This window comes from Diadema antillarum, unplaced genomic scaffold, assembly GCF_040938485.1.
Source record: "Diadema antillarum isolate AM-2024a unplaced genomic scaffold, OU_Dant_1.0 seq00001106_RagTag, whole genome shotgun sequence".
NCBI lineage: Eukaryota > Metazoa > Echinodermata > Echinoidea > Diadematoida > Diadematidae > Diadema > Diadema antillarum.
In genome coordinates this window covers 820390-836432 of record NW_027271922.1, presented here as the reverse complement: position 1 = coordinate 836432, position 16043 = coordinate 820390, and the positions used below count along the sequence as shown (strand labels likewise).

The following is a 16043-nucleotide window of genomic DNA, read 5'->3' as shown; positions in this document are numbered from 1 at the left end:
TTCATTTGGTCATACTGAAGTTTTGCCAAAAAAATAGGGCTAAAGACTTCAATGCGAATTTTCAGTTCATTTTCCGAGTGTTTATTTTGTTTTGCTTTATTTCTTGTGGCCAGAAAGCGAACTGTAGATATGTTGTGAAAACGCCTGTAAGGAAGAAAGGACACTGGGATTACGTGCAATACTGGTCGACTTTACCGCAAAGTTATTTTTGTTCCCAATCTGATCAGGGGATTATTCTTTCTCATCTCCTCGGACTAGCCTGATTTGTCACCATGTCACGTTCGTTCTATGTTGACTCTCTGATCCTCAACCGCACCCCACCTCTGTCTCAAACGAACGGCAGCGAGCATCCCCGACCACCGGTTGCTATCCACCACCCGGCCCGGCAGTCCCCCGACACCAAGTCCAGCAGCCTCTCTTGCTTCAGACCTCACACCGACTCTTTATCCTCCTGTCCGCTCTGTGTGCGCGACCATGTCGCCGCCGCACACCCCTGCCACACCCGGCTACCTCCCCTCTCCGCCAGCTCTCTACCGACACTGTTTAAGTCGCCGCTTCCCCTTCCGGGACCACACCCTACTTCGGGGCACCCCCACCACCACCACCACCACCATCACCACCACTCCAGCGCCACCCGTTCGTTCTTGGAGGCGTACCAGGAGGCTCATCTGAGGCAGGGATCTCTTCCCCTCTCGCCAGCACGCCTCTCCCCTCACCACACACCTGTGTCATCACACCATGAACCCTTCAGACCTGCATCTGACCCGAGAAGAATCCATTTTTTACCTGTTGGTGAGTTTTGGAAGATTTCTCGATCTTTTTCTAATTCTATAAAGATGTACATTATTGGGATTGTAAAGATATTGAGAGGTTAACGCAAGTAATTCCTCTGCATGGCAACAAGTTTGGAGAATAACTAATGTTTGCGGCTTAGTTCTTTCCAGTATCCTTATGAGAAAAAATTTGAGGAGGTTTGTTGTTTTTTGTTAAGATGGCGAAGAATAAAAAAAACAACCTTGATATGATTGATTAGGGTCATCTAACACTGAAGGATAAAACTGATGAGATACCATGCCTCCGAATTCGGTGAAGAGTGGGTTTAAGGTTGACCCGGGTTGCGAAATCATCCTCTCGCAAGCATAAAGTAGCAAACATGACTGTTTTCTCGGATATAATAAGAAGAATGCAAACAATGACCAACCAACAGTATAGATAGCGATGCGGTTAAGAAAGCTATGGAAAACACTTTTGCATGGTTCCTCGTCACTGAGCAGTGAGCATCAGAAATATTAACGCATTCATGAGGTTTTTATATCTATGAAGAGTCTATGTTTCATGAATAATCTTATTTAATCAATGTAATCAAAATGGCTCTAGCACTGAAAGAGTGAATGCGATTTGACGCCTACTATTCCTGATTCCTCCTATTGGTAAACTGAAAGAAAGAAAATCAATCTCCAAAATTCGACTATCTAAATGATCACAAGTGAGTTCGATAGTTCGTCGTGAATTGGCGAGCTGTCTGTAATTGGTAATCTCAAAAAGTTTATAGAACCAAAAACAGAGAAAGAGCTTCCAATGCGGAATTTAAATGCTAACAAAGTTATCAAAAATAAGAGGGATGCAAAAATTACAAGCTACAATCAAACGGAGTGACCTAAAAAGCATCTGTCAACATTTTGTTGACAGAATTTAAAACTCTCCTCTTTTATATTCCCAGTACAAGAACGGCTTTGCCTTTTCCGGTCTGAATGTCCGTTCTCAATTTACCATAGTTTTATAGGAAAGTGATGAGAATTATTATGTAAAGTGTTTAAGTTTGACGGTTACAGCTTCAAGGTTGCTGACAAATTCGAGAGCACAGCTTTGCTTTGGGCGTGATCTGGTCCCCTGGGCTGTCAATGCAAGCAGAGGCGGTCATGGGCAACCAGTCATATGAGACATTCGTTTCATTACGTACTGAGACACGATAGGAAAGAAGAAAGCTCACTCTATGCGCCCGATGGAGCAGGCGGATGAGGGCGAGGAAGACATTTCAGGGCTAAAATGAAAATGAAACAAGATTAGAGAAGGCAGGATTATGAGTTGATTGAGAATAAAAAGAAAAGAAAAGAAAGACGGAAAAATAAATATACAAACAAGATAGCCACACAGCATACATGTAATCATGAATTATTATGAAAGTTTGCCACATTAGAGGTTTGGTTTGTTGGCGACGATGACATTTTGTTTGCTCAAGTGCGTGAGTTTATCACTTGATTCCTTTACGAAAAAAAAATATTTTTGAAGTGGATCTGAAATAAGCTTCCAGTGTAAGCTTTGCAGCTTTCAACGTTATTGATGATTATAAGATTTGACAGGGTATGTGTATCATATACGTGCTTAGTCCTTTATGTCCTTTCACGTCGAGGTTGATAAACATGTAAATTGGGAGTTTAGGGAAGAAAAACGTAAACAAAAATTCTAAGAGAATGAACGGATACCTTAGATTTTGATTACGCAAAGTTATTTGTCTATCTCTCAACCCTGTGAACTTGGTCGGAAACAGAAAGACAGGAAATGACCACAGGAAGACCTATTATTCATGTCGTCAAGCAAAAGAAAACAAAAACATGACCGATGATTTAAGGTTTTCCTGATGTTGGGGAAAGGGTGAAGAAAAGTGATAATTACCAATTCTAGAGAATCAGTCAAAGGGAAAGAGAGAAAGCCAAAAAAAAAAAGATAATTTCTGACAATCACGCATGGGGCAGGGATACGAAGGGAGGGAATGATAACGATGGTGATAGACAAACCAGGAAAACCAGATCCCCGAGATAAAGCTACTCTACTTTCCCCTGTTGTGGGTGAAAGTCTGCCACCAACGTCCGAAAATGGACCACTCCCAAGTTTCTCCGTCAAAAGACTCCAGAGCCAATGAGCGTCGAGAATCAGAAAGTATTTACATAATTCATAGGGCGAGGATGTGCAGGACACTCTTGCGTGTTTTTTTTTTTTTTTTTTTTTTTTAGTGGAAACCGAAACGGCGCTCCTCACGTTCTTTTCTCCGTTTTCGTTGTTCCTCGTTCCTGGCAGGTTGTGTCTGAATTAGTTGCAAATCCGACAAGGTAGAATTTGTCGAAGTGATTTTTGTCATTATCATAATTAATATTAATCTCAGCTCTGAGAGAGCCTAAAAAGAAGAGGAGAGAAGTACAATCGTCGCACGAGTGGGGAAGAAACACAATAACCCAGCCAGTTTCTATGCGAGTTCCTCCTCGCTTCACCACCTTAGCGCTATCAAATTTTCCGGCTGGGCAACTTTGATGTATTCATATAAGTCGATAATTTTCAGCGAACTTACTCAAGGGCGGGTGAAGTTCAGGACGATCCGCCTTTAATGGTTTCACGCCCGCTCGGAGAAGCTTGAGCGACATTTCTGAAAGATGTCAAAGTCGCGCTCTTTGTTGGGAATCGCATGATCCAAATCCAAATCCAGCCGCACAAAACTGATAGTTGTTTATTTTCTTTTTCCTCTACCAAATGTAAACGATCGCGACGGACAGGAGCAGGCATTTTGATGAGAGGAGTGGGTGCATATTTTGGCGCAAAGAGGCCATGGACTTGTGGGCAAACTAGATACTTGTAATCAGGGCCTTATTCGGACAAGAATAAACTGGTTTAAACATTCTCCTCGAGACACTCCGTTTCTCTTTAGTCTCATTGCCACTACTGGTTCCCCATTTCCTAAAAATTTTGAACACACTTCACACTAAAAGAAGATTGTTATGTATAATGGCAAGCACTTTAACCATTCTCTACCTTTTAACATATTTTTGAAAGATTTCGCATTTTGCAAGGATTTTTTATGATCATGAGAGGTATTAATGAATGTCAAATTTTGGTATTATTTATGGAATTATAATAACAAATGCTTTGTGAAAACTGTTCACATTCTCGTTTTGTCGAAACACACCAGGGTTGACCTTACTGACTGCGCAGTGAATTATGACAGTCACGAAATCAAAATATCAAATCACACACATAGAAATATACTACTTTTTAAACTTTTACAAAATGTAAATATCTTAAGTTTTCAAAACACGGATTTCGGAACATTTTAAATGTAATGCAAAATCACAATATTGCCCATGAAAACACAACTGAGTTTGTTGGTACTTCAAGTTGTACCATGAGGCCGCCAGCCCAGTCAAGCCATGCTAATGCTGACCGTCTCCTGCTTCCTTGTTGAATCAAATATATTGCATTTTATGATTTGTGCAACCATAAATGTTTTTATAATAATTATGCAGTAATATCAGATGAGATTATACATTCCTTTTGATTTTTTTTTGTGTAATCTAGTTAAAGTTTTGTTCAATTCTTTACAACAATATGAATCTAGTTTGCTTTGACTTGAGAAGCAGAGTAAATAATGCAAACAAACCTTATGCCTCGACACTTTCCAGTCGCTAGCCGTTGATGATGACTTAAAAAACAAACAAACATGCAAATCAACTTTAGCACAACTAGGAAGAGCAACCTTTCATGATGCTATGCCTAAGCTCGCTTTAGTTTCTCATCGTGTCGATGGAGAGCAGGGAGCGGAAAATACGGTACAAATATATCAACCCCATTCTAAGAATTTCATTTTCTTGCATCAGTATATCTTCTATCATTTCTGCTAACCTAGGTGGTAGTGAGTTCCACTGCTCTTTTTTTTCTTCGTTCTCGTTCTGGCAACTAATACGTCAGAGAAGAATCGAATCTTCAGATTATCTCTTTCTCCTTTCCGTGAAGCGCACATTTTGGAGAGGATGAATCTATTTCCAGAAGTTGGCCACAAATGAAATAAAAAATATCAGCTTGTCCCGCAATAGCAACACAGTGAAATTTGGCTGACAACTGCAGGGTATACCACTACAATATTTTTCTTTTCTCCAGCAGCTTACAACACTATAACATAAAACGATTTCAGTGTTCTTGTCAACTTACCAATGAGACAACCTATGATATTTCTATTTACTTGCTGTTGCAATGACGCTCACAATCATCCCCATGTCAGTCGCAACTGTTAAGCTTTACGAACAAAAAAAAAAGTGACTTAGTGTTGTAGATAATTCCATCTAAGCTACTTTACTGTATCATGAGATATCATAATATTATTATCCTTATGATGCATGAAGTATAGAAGAAACTGGCGACCCTCATATAGGAACAGTTTTGTTCTTTCCGATCTTGTAATCTCACGGTTTTCCCTATCGTATAGTGAAACCATATTTGAACAAGTTCAGTGAATAATATATTCGTCCCATCCACTTCGTAACGTTGATAACTGTTTGAAATTTCCTCCAGGCTCGGACAGGACACCCGATGATCAGATCCGCGAGAGCAGCAAAAGGATCCGGACAGCGTTCACCAGTACGCAGCTCCTCGAGCTCGAGCGCGAGTTCGCCTCCAACATGTACCTCTCGCGATTACGCCGCATCGAGATCGCCACCTACCTCAACCTGTCGGAGAAGCAGGTCAAGATTTGGTTCCAGAACCGGCGGGTCAAGTACAAGAAAGAGGGCAAAGGTCACCCGGGGTCACCCCAATCCCACGACTGCCAGTGCCATCATCAGGTGACGTCTTCGCGTAGCAACGGCCACGGGCGACATCACTCGTCGACGACGTCCATCGTTGAAACTTCAACGACGATGTCGCAGAGCGACGAGGAAGGGAAGCTGTCGTCAGAGGAAACGACAGACAATTGATCGAAATTCGCCTGGTCGCCTCGTTCTTTTGACAATGTTTGAAACCTGCGGCACGACCTCAACCCGTTCAGTGAAATCATGCGGCGAGTCACGCGAAATGTTTAGTCACACTATACATTGATTGTCATGTGAGTTACTTTTTTATTTTGCAAAGCCAACACACAGACACAAAGACAAGAACAAACAGACAAAAACATTCTCAGATACATTGGGCAATCGCTTTCGGTGACTTGAACGATGCTGATGATGACTACATGCACGATAAGGAGGGAAAATGATGATATTTTGTGAGTCAAATCGCGGCTCCGTTGCAGATTGTCAAGTTATATTCCAACGCCAGCAGGTACTGCCTCATTATGCTCTGTGTTCAGTGTGCTAGATAACGCATGCCGGGGGAAAAGGACAAGGAAGAACGAACACTCTTCATCCAGCAATACTTCAGTTAGTGTTTAATTCATTCCATGATTGCCATCTCATTGCCTATGTTTGAAACTGGAATACAGCTTTATATTTTGATATTGGATTGTACACTGTGGTTGTTAATGAAGAAACTATACGTCATTCATGTTCATTTGTATTTTGTCACTCAAAGTAAACTGTAAAATCAACGATCGTTATAATGACATCTGATGATGAGATATCTCAGCGGTGTCTTGAAATGTAATGATACTGAAACACGAAGCGTTGCCTACTATTACCATAATTGGCCTAGTTAAAACAATAACTTATTCGAAATGTGTTTAATGTTTGTTATTATGTTAATCTTGTCAGATTAAGCAGTATTGTGCTTATCACAATTTCTTTTCCACTTACATGCAGTGTTCTTGAACTGACCAACCATGAAGAAGTAATTATCCAATTTGAACGAAACTGAGAAAAAATAAATAAACGGATCGATGGTGATTTGGAAGAGGTTGGAAAAGAGCTAGGTAAATCATAACTATTGAGAAAAATTCTGTAAGGGTGCCTTCGACGTTATCTGGGTAACACTAGAATCATATCCATGTAAATCTGACCGTGATCTACACTTTGAAATCATGCCATATTTGCTTTATTCGCAAAATGCCTCTTGATTTCATTTTTTCCCCGAGCCAAATTCTTGTCTCAATTTTCCCCTTCTCGGAATATACAGCAAAGACAAATTTCCCCCCAACTTTTCATCTGCAGTTGATATAATTTCATTCGTAGTTACTCAGCAGTGAATCAACTGTTGGTTTTATTTCAGTCAACTAACTCATTAACAGTACAGTGACAAAGCAACAGACTTTAAAAGGAAAGTTGTATGACTTGCACTGCATCTTTCCTCGATTAATTTACAATGAAACGAATAAAAATGTAAAAATACATGTACCGTTTTCAATGAAATACTTGTACAAATGCAGAGGATCACAGTGAAATAATAATATGAATTTCAATAACAAATATGGTCATTATAATTCATAGTAAAGAGAATATTGTAGAGACATACGCTTTGTAGAGACATACTCTTGATCGATTTGTGATTCTTCTGTTTATATCGAGGGGTTGCATTACAATGGATTTTGTACCGTTTCCTGTACCCAGACGGTAACTAGAAAAACTCCATTCCTTCACAACATGCAATCCGTATATACTTACAGTTTATCTTGATATCTTGGTGCGCTCTGAATATTTTGTTTTTGAAATGACGCGTACATTGCTCTGCACCACACTATACCTGACATTCCAATTTCTCGTAACTAATGGCTAAAATTTGTATCAAAGTTGACTGATATCACGAACTTTGAAATAATATATCATACTGACTTTGAAAGAAGATTCCGTCTCCATTCTTATATCTTGTGTGTTTATGTGTCAGGACACACACACACACACACACACACACACACACACACACACACAAATATATATATATATATATATATATATATATATATATATATATAAACAATCAGATATGTCACTTCAACGGTGTTGCAAAACAGTATAAGGTTTGTCGTTGCATTTGGGAGCATTAGCGCGGAGCGACAGAGTTTGCAAAGAGAATGATGCGATGTGGAATTGTGCAATTATTCGCAATGTACGTACGAAGCGGAGGTGTGCACCTTATTGCCATACGAGTTTGCATCTTTGTCTAAAATCTGCCTTCGACTGATTTGTGAGTTGGGTCATCACATTAAAATACTTTATGGACCATTTAGAAAGTGACGTTTTGTTTGCTGTCAATGAAGACATGGTAACACTACTATGATAAATACTTGGTGAAAAAAAAATCATATTTGATACAAAACTTATCGTATATAATTACCGCAGTTTAACCTTCCATTTTTGTTGGATAGACGAAATAATTCTGATAAAGAGGGTATGTTGTGCGTGGTTTTGTTCTTCATTGTCTTGCTATCTTTCAGTATCTGAGACGACGTGCGTGCTGAATGCTTGTGATCACCGTGGGTCGCAGTACAAACAGCCATCCTACGCGCGACTCCTGAACAGTGTACCGCAGGACACGACAGCCTCGTCGAAATGGTTAGCATTCAGTTCTACCCACTTTAAACTGTTGATCCACCTGCCTTCCATGGTCAAAAGGGCTTCATTCGACGTCTTTGCTATAGTCATGTAATTTACTGCCACCAACGTCACCAAATGATACTTTTCTTCCAATAATAAATTACTTAACTTTATCGCCCTCTTTCCTCTGGCACATCCTCAACCCATCCGACATGTCTCGGAAAAGAGTATGTTTTGATAAAAATTCGATTTACGCTTATAGAATCAGAGAGACAGAAACAAGACAAAACAAAAGACTGGACTTTAGAGATAAAGAAAATAAGAGGGCCAAATGAGCTTCGAGGACCCACGAGGACCCACGCAGCAGCCGAAAGTGTCGAGACTGAAGAAAGGGCAGACGCCCGTGCATCCCACGGATCGAATGATAAAAATACCTTTCTTCTGTTATCTGTAACACCCGGGTCTCAATTACCCATGAAATTCAACTCCGTCCGTTTCGTGTCGTCGTCTCGGTTTTACAAATTGTTTTCTAACTTCCGTGTCATAACTACGGGCCGGTATCATCTACCATAAAGATTTATCGAACTTCACGGCTGTCCTTTTTAAGGCGCTTATTCGTCCTCTTCTCAAGTTCATTTCATATCCCAGAGCCATTCTGGCCTCACAATAATATTCACTTTTATAGTGATACCGATATTGTAGCCATGTAAAAGCCCATATGCGAAGTATGCAGCTCCGGTTTAGCGCCTCCCGATGGCCCAGCTCTGGCGGACCAGAGCGGCATCGTGTAACGGGGACAGTTTCGATCGTCCGTAGATAAGAGCAGCATGAGTGATTGCCAGGCAGCCGCCAAATGACGTGGCTCGGTCCAGTACGATACCCGTTCACATCGTCATCCAGTTACAAGAACCACAATTCTTCCTCCCTCCTTCCCTATTCAGTCTTCCTTTCTTCTCTCCCTCTCTCTCTGTAATCACACCCTTTCTCTCTCTATCTCTCTCTCTCTCTCTATGACCACTCTCTATGACACACGCACACGCACACACGCACATACACAAATATACACGCACAAACACATAAACGCAGACACACCAAACACACTTTTACGCTCTTCTTTCTTTACAGGAGCTTTGCCGGGAGTTATAGGCGTATCGCAACAAGATTATGACGTGCAAGCCAAACAATATCCTCAAGCGCTATCAAACTTACCGTAGTCCCACACAGTCACCTTCTGTGATGGCCACTCACAGATGATCGCTAGATCACGACAAGGGTTAAAACGTCACCTATGAATGTATTATCCCTCTTCCAACCAAGCCCCCCATCCCCCCTCCATCATCTCCGCCCCCACCCGACCCAGTTTGAAACGTCAGATCTGACGAGAAGATAGCGATAGCTCGCAAGCTAAATGAGCTTCGATATAATAATCACTCATGTTTTATTGCAACATTTGCGGGGCGATCAGGAGGCTGATTCGGATAACCTTATCACCCGCGTAAAAGTTTTTTCTCATTCTTCCTTTTCTTTTCCTTTTCCTTCTCCTTCTCTTTCTTCTTCCCATTTCCCCCAATTCATCAGTCATATGTTCCTCTGCCACCGTCTGTGTGTGGAAAAAAAAAACCTGCCATGAGACGAGGAGGACAAGCCAGATGCTTCCCGCCTCTCTGATGGAAGGGCCCGGCCGAAGAGACAGTTATACACGCATGTATCATTTTCTGGCGGGCTTAAACAGTTCGCCCGCCAACTGCTGCGAGCCATATTAACCCTCCTAAAGCCGCATTCAAAATATGACAATGACAAGCTTAGTGAGCAGGTTGCCAAAGATTATGGCGGAGGTTATTATACACCGTTGAGTGCTTTGGCCTTACAGGTCGCCTGCCAAGCAAAATCGAGCAGAGATTATACGGCATGAACAGTTTCTTCAAAAAAATAATACCTGTAGCAACATACTATCGTTCCCGCGAGATACGTATCCTGTCCTAAAACGTAAAATTCCCTTCGGCATATGACAAACTCATTTGGACGCATCTCATACCTTGCTCACATTAATTGCTTGTATATTTTTCCCCTCTTTGTAAGCCACAACATGTTGCGCAATTATCCATGTTATTTTATACAAGATTTGCGCTTGGTAGTTTTTCATAACTAACTATAATCTATACGCGCTGGTTTACTTGATTTTTTGCTTTTTTTTAAGGCAGTCTGGAGAGACTCTTTTCACATGAGCTTGCTTTCTTAGGTGAATATTTCTGGTATTGATTTGAATCTTTTCGAGCGTCCCTTCCTACTTCTGTTCAGTTGCTTTCAGTCACTTGTCATAGCGTTGGTCCCTCTTTCTTTAAAGCAAATTCGAAGAACAGTTAACATGGCATGATTTCACACCTCTCACTGGTCGCAATCGATACTGCATTGTTGGACAGATTCTTCTCTTCAAACACAGGCAAGTAACCGCCATAATATAGGCCTACCATCATTTTTATATAAAATTCCCCCAATGTCATTCAATCTGACACACACACACACACACACACACACACACACACACACACAAATACGTGCATGCGGGCTACAGTCGGCATGATCACAAGGTGCAAACATGGTACAATTTGGAGATCAAAACTTTTCAATATTCCTTGAATCTCAGCCGCAACTGTCAGCAGTAGACAATCATTTCGGTCAAAAACACATCCCAGTCTGGAAGTGACATTCGAATAGACAATACATGTATTGTGCTAGTGCAAAATAATGGTACTAATTACAGAACATATCACACATGAAATTGAATGTATTAGCAAAGCAGCCTTTTAGCAAACAACTCATCGTCAAACAGGTTGCAGCGATATGGCCTAAACCAAGTTTTCGGCACCATAATATATTCCACATTCTTTCTTGTACTTTTCACTTTGAACACGTACAGCAATTCACCATTGCATTCCTGTTATCTAACAGTCTTTTCATCCAAACATTGGCATTTTCTATTCACCTATCTCTCTTCTTTCGCGATATACTAACTCTTCCCTATAATTAGTCCCCATGTAATCGGTCTCAGGCGCTCCGCCGATATAGTGCTCCGCCGACAATCGCTCCTTCGACATTTGCTTCGCCGACATTTCTTCGAAGATACGACGTGTATGCTCTGTCGCCAAGTGCTCCACCGACTCTGTTGACGATTGAATTCTCAAGTAAATATATATCTAATAATATGTTCGTGTAAAACTATGATAGTCTGGCAATATTTAGATATCATTCAGAAATTATTTTACACAATTGTTGTTTCTTTTATTAGTTAATGCTTTGAGAGAGTCGAATGGTTGTGGTCGAGTCAATAACCATCGATTCATTCGAATCTTTCATTGGTTGCAGTATCCGAAAATGCTATGATTATCATAGTTACCAATTCGATTAATCATCAAGCCAAGGGCACGACACGGGTGTTAAAATCGATTCTGATTTTTTTTAAATAAGTTTTTCGTTACGTCTGTAATACTCCCTACCAATCTTGAATTTAAACTAGAAGAACGAGCATCTGAGTGAGGTGCATTCTCTTTTTTTTTTATTGACTCCCTCCCTCCCGTCCTAAGTCTAACTCTTTGTCTTTTTTGAGAATTATTACCAAGCAAATATTCACTATCAATAGTTTTTGTTTTCGTAGTCGTAAGCATTTTGCCTCAAGAGACGTACATTATATTGGCTGCTATAGCACTAAGTCTTGGTTGGTGGCATATTGAATGACAGTCAAGAGTAGAAAAGGAAAGAAGGAAACGCATGTTAAGCAAACCGGTTTGACAGCATAACAACAATTATGAACGCTAATCAAATCAAAATAATCATTGCGTCCTTTGCCAAGCATTCACAAACACTGTCATAATTATTCGAGTTAAGCAATTCGGTGCAAAAATCACAACCAACACTCCAATGGTTACGAGATGCACACGTGTAGAAGTAATAGCTCAAAGCGAAATAGCAAAACTTCTTCGTAGATACTGCAGCACAATGGGCAAATTGCTGACACATAAACTTATACAAAAATAAGCACAACGCATCACTTAAAAGGATGACTTTACTTTAAAATGAAAGGGAAAGTATGAAGTGATTTCAAATGAGAGAAGTTGTACCAAGAGATGATGAAAAGGGGTTTGCACGCAGGGAAACATCATGGGTATCATTTCGAGCCAGCAAAACAGTATTGGGGTCCTTCTAGGAGACGACATTTGTTTTGTTTTGTTTTGTTTTGTTTTGTTTTGTTTTGTTTTGATTCAAATAACATGTTGCCCGACGAGATGCAGCTCGATCTCCCGGCTCAATTGACAAGCAATAAAGAAATTATGATAATAATACTGATGATAATAAAGATAATGAAAATAATAATTATTATTCTTTTTCATATTATTATCATTATCATTATAAACAAAAGAAAATAATGATAATGATAATAATATTGAAAATGATAATAATGATGTCAGTGATAATGATAATTACCTTATGATATCAAAATTATTTGGGGACAAAAAAGAACCCTTTTTTGGCTTTTTAACTCGGGGTCGATTTACATATCTGTGTCGTGCCCTTGACCTGATAATTACTGAAACCAGTAACAATATTCATCACAACATTTTCTAATTCTACAACCAATGAAACATATGAATGATGGTTACTAATTCAAATGTACTCCAATTTCATCTCTTTCGAAGTATTGATTAAAGGGATGGTAAAATATTGCTTGAGATGAGGATTCAGCTCTCAACTCTTTGCGAGATACTTAAGAAATCACTCTATCAAATTTTAAAGAGCATACAATTCTAAGAGGAATTCAAAGCTTATTTGATTAAAATCGGTTTCAAAATGGCTGAAATGTCCCAAAACAAAGAAATACAAAGCAATCTTAATAAAAGACGGGTCCCACCTTTTATTAGGATCGCTTTGTTGTGGCTATCCCAGCTAATTTTCATCCAATATACGTTGAATTCCTCTTAGAATGTTATGCTCTTTCATATTTCATAAGAGGTTTATCATTTCAAAAAAAAAAAAAAAAAAAAAAAAAAAAAAACGCCGGTAACCCGAAGCCCCATCTCAACCGAAATTACACCATCCTTTAAAAAAAGAAACAATATTTGAACAAGATGATTACTAAATAACATTTAGATGTCGCAAGACTAACATAGTTTCACACAACATGCATAAAAAGTGAAGATCCTTAAATCAAAATCGCTTGAAATTCATTTGAGAATCTAATCTTCGGCAGAGTATAAACAAAGTACTTGCCAGGGTAGCAAATGTATCCTCGAAGAAAATGTCGGTTGATTATTGTCGGCGGAGCGACTGTCGGTGGAGCAATTGCATTCATTGCGAGAACATGATAATGTCGCGGAGCATTTGTCGCAATATTCGGAGCAATTGTCGGCGGAGCATACAATTATGTCATGGAACTTATCTCGAGCCATAATCAGTACCGGGGAAGCGCGCGCATCCCGGATCCAATGCGTCTCTGGGTTCCTGTCACACCTGCGAAGGCGCGCTCGCTTGTGCTTCAGCGGATTAACGGCTATAAAAAAATATTTTTTTTTAAATCACTGAAGTAAAGGATGCAAAACCGACTGTAGAGTCAGATCCTTTGCAGAAAAGTCCATCCAGAGCAGCATTTCAGTCGAGACACGTTGGGCCCGCATCGACGTTTCTATGGAAACCGCGATGCCGCCTTAATCGGCTCGCTCCGCTCATCATCGCCGACGACCTTGCCACCTTTTTGTTGTTGTTGTTGTTGTTGTTGTTTTATTTTATTTTTACTTTTGCCGATGCTCCGAATCATCAGCGTTCAACCTCGATCGTCGACAAAGACCTCGCGGAATGGTTGCCACCGTTAAAGGGAGAAAACTTCACTTTTGGCATGGTCCGAGCTTAGCGAGGGGAGAGGGTGAGGTTCTCACTAGTGTGCTCCATCATTTAGATATCATCTCACACCATCACGTATTCTTAGACCCCTGGATTCAAGTTCTAGATTAATCTCCGTAATAGTTTAAAAGCGAAAGCGGTCTGAAGTATAAATTCTTTTGAAACTAAAGAAAAGAAATCTAAAGAAATTCTTTGAAACTGCTCTTAAAAAAACAAAAACAAACTATAATACAGTCATTGCAGGAAACATAGGATACACCCTGCATGTTAAAAACTCATCTTTTGAATAATGCTTTTTATGTTTGACTTATGCATGTTATGATTATTACTTTGTAATGCACAGCAGAGTATATCATTATAATAGCTGCGCAAATATGTCCATTATTATTGTTATTATTATCATTATCATTATCAAACGTAATGATTCTATAATTGATAACCCCACATCAACAGCGAATATTTTCAACCGGTAATCTTTGCGAATAGGGAACCATCTTTCCCAAAATATTTCCCAGAACCATAAGAAGTTTTTTTTTTTTTTTTTCCCAGAAACGCCTAATCCCAGCTCTCTGCTTGTTTGCTTGTTTGGTTTTTTTTTTCTTGTCCTTAACCAAAGAAAAAATGAACCAATAGATATAATTCAGAACTTGAAAAAAAAAAAGCGCTGGTAATGACGGTATTGATGATTTTCTTGAAAAGAAATAAAAGTAAGTATAAGTATTTTATCGTTGATCCGCTGGTACATGTGTTTAACTTGTCCTTGAGTAATGGTGTTTGTTGTTCCTGAGGTTATGAAATTTCCAAGGTAATTTCAGTCCATAAGAGAGAGGGAAAGAAAGATATTTGTAATCATAGGCCAATATCCTTGCTAACCTCTATTTCGCTTATTAGCACAAGTTGTTTGTACACTCAAGGCCATTGGAGTTTTTAGATTTTTATAGAATCGCTTCTGATTATCAAAATTTTTTCGAGAAAAACAAAATACAATGCAATCCTTACCTTACTTGATAAATACCTTACTTGATAAAGTCTCAAAAGCCGTTGATGAATGTTATCATATTATGGTGTCTTCCTAGACCTCTCCAAAGCTGTTGATACCACAGATCACATAATACCACATGATATACTTCTTCGCAAATCATCCCACTATAGTATCTGAGGAAGGTCCTTAGAGTTTTTCAGGAGTTACCTTGCTAATTTCGAATACATTTTTTTTTAAATCAATGGTCTTAAAATCTATTATGCAAGATGTCAATTGTGGTGTACCTCAAGGCAGCTTGCCTGGACCCCTGTTGTTTGTTCTTTATATCAACGATATGCCTATTACATTTATCATATTTTCTTTCTTTTTTATCATTTGCTGATGATTCTACTGGGTTTCTGTCTAACTCCGATCCTGACATATTTATTGATACTTTAAACACCAAATCAATTAAATTACTTCAATGAATGATAGCAAACAAATTGTCAAAAATATTAAAAGAAATTTATGCTTTTTAGTAACTCCCTTGAAAATTTACCAAGGAATACTTTCCTGGATGATACAGTTACTTGGGATTCATACATTTATATGTCGCATCATCTCCAAAAATATTTACAGGTGTTATAAATAAAGTCGAATTCTATCTTCCTAAAAAAAATATTTTAATGTCATACTTTACTTTGTTATAACCTTGCTTAAATATATGGCACACTCTTCTTGGGAAACACATATTCCTAATATACAGAAACCATATCATTACTACCGAAAAAAAGCCCTACGTATTATTTTTAACGAATCATGGAGATTCCATACTGATGATCTATTTCCTAAAAGTATATTAACACCGTAAAGATCAATGATTTAAATTGTTTGCCAATTTAATGTACATATTTTCCAACCATTCTATCCCTCATGCTGTATTCGATTCTACACTCGTTAAAAACAAAACT

The 16043-nt window shown here is 39.1% G+C and overlaps 1 protein-coding gene across 1 annotated transcript; it reads left to right on the top strand.

Moving 5' to 3' along the window:
• The first annotated feature begins 272 nt into the window (after positions 1-272).
• LOC139743801 (GS homeobox 1-like) lies at positions 273-5735 on the top strand. Its single transcript, XM_071654256.1, has 2 exons — positions 273-792; positions 5335-5735. The coding sequence occupies exons 1-2, from the start codon at positions 273-275 to the stop codon at positions 5733-5735; spliced, it is 921 nt and encodes a 306-aa protein (XP_071510357.1).
• The last annotated feature ends 10308 nt before the right edge of the window (positions 5736-16043 follow it).